This window comes from Delphinus delphis, chromosome 13 (assembly GCF_949987515.2).
Source record: "Delphinus delphis chromosome 13, mDelDel1.2, whole genome shotgun sequence".
NCBI lineage: Eukaryota > Metazoa > Chordata > Mammalia > Artiodactyla > Delphinidae > Delphinus > Delphinus delphis.
This window is the reverse complement of record NC_082695.1, coordinates 45,986,315-45,992,314: the sequence shown is the minus strand read 5'-3', so window position 1 is coordinate 45,992,314 and position 6,000 is coordinate 45,986,315. Positions and strand designations below refer to the sequence as shown.

Genomic DNA, 6,000 nt, shown 5'->3' with positions numbered 1-6,000 from the left:
CGTTCTTAGCGGCGCTGTGGGAAATTTGTGGAGGACCTACCGCCACACTTTGGGAAAGGTGCTACAGGAAAAGCAGCATCCTCTCCTGGAGGCTGGAAGGGCAGTAGCAGAATTTAGTACTCTTAGAGGAAAACAGTAGTGGAGATGAGAGAATCCGACCGCCCAGTTGCCAAGCACCAGGGAAGAGCTTCTCTAAAAGAGCAAGTGGATACACTAAGGGGAGCTAATTTCTAAAAATTAAGTCTGAGAATGCTCCTGGCATTTGAGTACATGTTTGTACAGTATTTCCCACTCTTGCTCCAGCAAGCAATTTGTTTGAATACTGTTCATTACCGTGACTATTTACCCTAAATAATATTCTACAAATGCTTCGGAGCTAACGTCTCAGGGCAGAACTCATTCTGTGTCACTAGTAGGACTATTCAACATGAAACTTTTACTTGCTTTTAATTTAAGCTTTTCATAAATATCTCTTCCCTTACCAGCAAATTTGTTCCAAACATCATACAGTTGTACTGGTTGTGTTTTATAGGCGTGTGTGAGGGGACCCACTTTTGCGGTGTCACCGCCCATATAAACCACTGAGGTGAGTGGGTGTGTGAGACCAGCACCTGTGGGCGCGGAGTTGTGCAAGGCAGCCTTCTCAGCGGGCTAGGAGTCGGCTCCCAGCTCCTAGGGTCTTTACCCTTTCTGTGGCCAGAGATCCTTCCTAGCTACAGAGAACTCTTCCTGATGACCTTAAGTTTGCTTTCTACTGAAAATTTGACAATTCACCTGGATCCCTGAAGTTTTAGACGTTAGCTTAAGATCATCTTCCATTTTTGATCTTCTATTTATTGCTGCTCTTACCCTCAAACTAAGAAGATAACAAGGAAAAATCATATTTCTTTCCCATTTTTGTACATTATTCTTTTAGTCGTGACTTCCAACTGACTTCCAGTTTGGGGTACAGGGTATTAAAATAAAGACATTTCAGAATAACTCTTTATGCTTTATGATGTCTCATGATGATTTAAAATTAATTTTATTATAGAAGGCATCCAGTTCTAACTATATTCAAACTAAAGCTCAGGTTTTAAATAAATTTTCAACAATTTCATTTAAAATTATAATCTCCACAGCAGAAATAAAAGCAATTCTTAAATTTGTCTTCAAGTCATATTTATAATTATAACTGCCTATGAAGATTCTTTTCTAAATTATAAAAACACATTGCTTTTTATTAGGACTTTAATATACTCATGGTGGACAAATACATGTCTTAGCAAAACAGGAAATTCCAAGATAGTTATATTCCATAATGTTATTATTCAGTATTCATATTGCACCTAGAATTTTACAATACAAATAGGAAATATCACCAATATGCTTTCTTACACTATTTCTGGAATAGATTCCTATAATTTTTATTTTGTAGAAGCCAAACATAGAAGCTCAGAGTAACTGTCATATATAGTCAGTAGGTTTAACAATCGCCTTAATTATACAGCAAATGATAGCTATCTTATGGTTTTAGTCACATGCAAGACAGTAGTAATCAGGTCAGACACTATTAGACAAAGTTGAAATCACTGAAAACTAGGGCTACTGAGCATAAAGAAAAACATTTCTAATCTTTTATTTCCTAAATATTAAGGAAAAGCTATATCATGGCAGAAACAGGTTCATTAATGAAGTTAATGAGCCCATTAACTCACCCAAAGTGATCATCTTTCTTACAGATTGAGTGGATGATTCTCCATCTCCTCTAGGATGAAATTCAACTCCTCAGCCTGGTTTGTTAGAAGACTACCTTTCTAACCTGATTCTCAGCACAGGTCTTCCATCCAGTGGTTCTGAAGAAACTCTTTCCTACTTCCTTGATGTGGGAAACCCTTACAAGACTCCTGAGAGCTCCGCTAGGGCTATTACTATGGTCTTTGCCCAAAACATGTTCCTAACCTTCTCCTTGGTTCTTATCTCAAACATTATTTAGTTCTGGAGGCTGAGGGTCCAAAATCAAGTGCTAGCCAATTTGCCTTCTGATGAGAGCTATCATCCTGGCTTATTTCTAAAGTCGGCCTGGGGCCAGAGGACACTTTGAGAGGCTCCGTCTTGAGGTCATGGGTCAAGGTGAGGGTCTGGAGGATGGGAGGTGAAAATGGTTGGAGTGAAGTATGGAGAGCGTTCTCTGAGGTTGGAAGAGCTCTTCCATACGAGGCCTCCAGAGGTGAAACAGGGTCTCTGATGGGTGCATAGGAGCCTTGCATGCCTCAGAGGTGGGACTGGGAAGCTCAGCTTAGGGTTTGAGACCTGAGAGCTTAGGCCTGTGAGTTTTAGGGAAACACGTGGCTTAGACAAGCAGCCTATTGGGGTGACTAGGGTGGGATGAATGAAGGCCTTAGTGCCTTCTCTGATTAATCTGCAGTGTCTGAGGGTCCTGACCTTGGAACTTGTGCACGGACTTTAAGAAGCAACAGCACATATGTAAGAGGGAGTTCATCCTGAGTCTACTAGGTGGGGCCTTGGAGGACACAAAACTCAGTCTAGAGAGAAACAAAGGAATGTGCCCTAGTGTTGTAAGCTTCCTTTCTATTAAAAGGTTTAGCATACTGGGCTATGATGAATGCCTTTATTCCCTCACAGACTTTGAATTGCTTTGGGCAGGAACTGGGTTTTGTGCATTTTCTTTCCTCCAGCCCCAGTGCCTGTGCAACTCTGGGCAGTGATAAACATTTGTCGAATGATATTGAATCTGTAAGACTCATTTTAGACTAGAAGCTTTTGTGTGGTAGATTTTTCTTTTACCACAAACCGAAAAATTGCGTCTTAGTATAATTACCAGGTAATTACTCAAATCAGTAATTTCATATAAGAAGAACAAATTCTTAGAAGACTCAGGTAAGGCCACGAGATTGGCAGGAAATGAAAGCTTTGAGTGTAATCCCTCATATTTTGGGTGCGTGAAAATGGTAAGATATCAGAATTTCCTTTATTTGCTTTTAATTTCTGGTATAACAAGTGTCAGCTTATTCATGCCTCTTGGGATAATTTCCCCTCCCGTCCTTTATCTTAACGTGTGAGGCAAATTTGGGTAGAATACATATATTTTGCATTAACCAGGAGACTTTGCCCAGCATTTGATCAGATGTTGAAGGGAGGATCCGCTGGTCCAATGACAAGGGTGTTGCTGGCACCCAGGAGCGCCCGTGTTGGGGCAGGGATCCCTGCAGGCGGTTTTGGCTTCCGCAGTAGGAACGCGCCAAGCATTGTCTGCGAGGAAGACCCCACTGAGTTTTGCGCGAAAGGCGTGGCAGCCGGGGGCGGGGGAGGGGCGTGGGAGAGCTGGCAGAGAGGGGGTGGCCTGGACAGCTTTCCCGCGAGCGAGCACCCGGCGCGGCCTCCGAGAAGCCTAAGGGCAGTCTTGGGCAGCTCCCCAGAGCTTCTCGCGGTGATAAAACTTGAGAAAAAACGAGGAGGGGCGGCTCCGCGTCTCCCGAGTCCAATCCTGTCTCAGGAGTGAAAACGCCCTTCCGCACGCAAACCTGAAAAAGTCCCGGGCGACGTAACGAGCAGCTGAAAGAAGTGCACCTCCGCGCCGCCGCACCTCGGCGGGCTCTGGTCTCTTACGTCCCGCCCGGTGCCTGCGTCCTCCTCTCCGGCCCCGCACCCCGATGGCTGCCGCCGGGCCCCACAGCTCCCTGCGCGGAGCTCTCTGCAGGCAGCTACTGCTGACCCTTGTGGTGAGTGGAGCCCGGGCGGGGTGGGGCGCGACCACCTACCCGGAGCCGGGATGCGGCAGGGGGTCGAATGGGCCCTGGTCCTGCAGGGGGAGCGGTGGGGGGAAGCCGACCGAAAGGTGACATCCGCGGCTCAGCTCCATCTTGGGGGTGGGGGCGGGCGGGGCACAGACGAGCCAGATTCGGGGTCTGAGGGATGAGAATGGGAAACGAGTCCTCAGTCAGTTCCGGACTGAGGGTTTTGTTTCGGACTTGTTCGATTGTTTGAATTACGGGATGGGCTCCCGCTTCGCTGAGCTCTCTCGTGCGCCGTGGCGAGTGGGCCGGCTTGGGGTTCGCGCTCCTTTCCTGGCTCCTAGGGCTGGTGATGATGGTTGGGGTGGGTTTGGGTAGAGAGCGAAGAAGAGTGTTGGGTTAGGTTTTGGAGGATCCCTGAGTGAGTTACAGGGGCTGACCCCCTACCCCAGGGTCCCCTGGGATGGGGACGCTGGTGAGAGGAGGGGTTGGAGCGGTGCCCCTGGGTCCCGGCGTTGAGTTACCTCTGAAAAATGGCTTCCAGGTTTTGCCTCCGTTGAAGCAGCTCACCTGAGCGGTCCACCAGCGCTGGCCACCCGGAGTATACCTGGGGCGCGAGGCGTGCGCGGCTCCATTAGGGATGGGGGTTGGGTCGGCGGTGTGATGGGGGAGTTGGGTGGGGCTGAGGGGATAGAATCAGGCTGAGAGGAGTGTTGGGAGAGGCGTGGGATTGGGTGGTTCTTTGTCCGGCTCCAGGCAGGATTGCGCAAGCCCAGAGCCCAGCCTGGGGGTCTTCTGTGCCCAGGAAACCTGAGACCCAAGATGAGATCCACCCCGAGAGGAAGGTACGGACAAGTCTCGGAGAACTCGCGATACACAAAACGAAAAATCGGGAACTCTGTGCGATTACGCGGAGCTGCGGGCGAGACCACGGCTGCGCTCAAGACGTGCTCTGGAAAGAAGCTGCGAACTCCCGACTGCCCCGCGCTTGGTCCGGTGGCGAGAGGACCAGCCTGGCTCGGGAGCAGGTCGACTCTGGCTACTTGGATTCTTGCTGCTCTCAGCCCCCAAGCAGGGCGTGTGGGTGCCAGCTTTGACCTCTCTTTGAATCATCAAGTTATGAATAATGGTTTAGTAGTTATGATCTAAGATATATTTATGGACAAGAAATTGTACAGGTGAGGGCGTCGACCTGTCAGGCAGCTGTTCCAACAAAATGAGCTGATGAAATGACTCTTTACAAGTGGGAACTGCTCTCAAAGTGCGCTCTTTTGTGATATCTTTGAAAGTGTTTCCAGCTAATATGTTTAAAAGCATGAATTTAGTGTTTTGTGTTTTCCCTGCGAAAGGAATACCGGAATTGTGAGAAGAAAACAGCGGAGGTGCTGTGTTCTCAAGATTTCTCGTGTATTCGCTGGAGGGGAGGGCGTGGAATGCGAGTATCTGTCCGGGTGGCGGGGTGTGGTGGTGGGAGTACTGGGGCGCGGCAAGGCAGGAAGGTGCCTGTACATCTAAACAGGGATAGCATCAGCTTTAGTGTATGACTTCCTTTAGGATTATTTTTTTTTTTTTTGTAGATGATGTGTGTTACCTAAAGATTAAGGGAAACAGTCATTTAAATGGGAGAGGCTAGAGCCCTAAATCGTCTGGTCAGTTAATGTGTGATCATTTCAGGACAGGGCTTTGGTCTAGGAAAGTGTGAGCAAAGGGAGTGCCCACCCAGAGCCCAAGTCATATAGTCAGGCAGTGGATGAACAGCAACTGACTGATACAGATTCAGCAATTCTCCACTACACCCATCTCCTGCTTCCTAAGACCTCTAGATTTTAACATGTCCCTTTTGATACACTCACATGAAATGGAGCATGGAGAAAGGAAGTTCTGTCTTCTGTGGAAGTTTGGAAAAGGTACTGTATATAATTCTAACGCTAACCCTAACCCTAACTCCAAAGTCTATGATTCCATGCATTGAGTATTAATAAGAAATGAACCTCAGCCACAAGAAGGTATAATAGGGAGAGCCATGGCCCAAGAATTAGAATGTTGGACTTTACCCGGCATATTCATAAGTTGTTCTGAGGTCTCGGGCAAATCACTTTTCTTCAATCTCTGGACTTCAACTTTCCATCAAACAAGTGAGGAGATTGTAGCAGCTCTCTGAAGTTAAACATGCTAAGTTTCTTAGTGCTAAATTGTCTAGAGCTTTATTCCAAGGAATAGGACTGCTCAGGAAAGACTTGCTGGGAAGGGAGCCATCTAAGAATGT

General features: G+C 47.4%; 1 protein-coding gene across 2 annotated transcripts in view; it reads left to right on the top strand.

Annotated features, from left to right (window-relative positions):
* The first annotated feature begins 2,949 nt into the window (after positions 1–2,949).
* The window catches only part of LOC132436206 (desmocollin-3), a 43,083-nt gene continuing 40,032 nt past the window's right edge, over positions 2,950–6,000 (top strand). The window contains exon 1 of one of the 2 annotated variants that reach the window (XM_060028841.1): positions 2,950–3,722. In XM_060028841.1, the coding sequence (XP_059884824.1) occupies positions 3,654–3,722 (69 nt within the window). In that variant the 5' untranslated portion in view covers positions 2,950–3,653. The remainder of the gene's footprint in view (positions 3,723–6,000) is intronic. The other variant, XM_060028840.1, reaches the window with a different exon arrangement.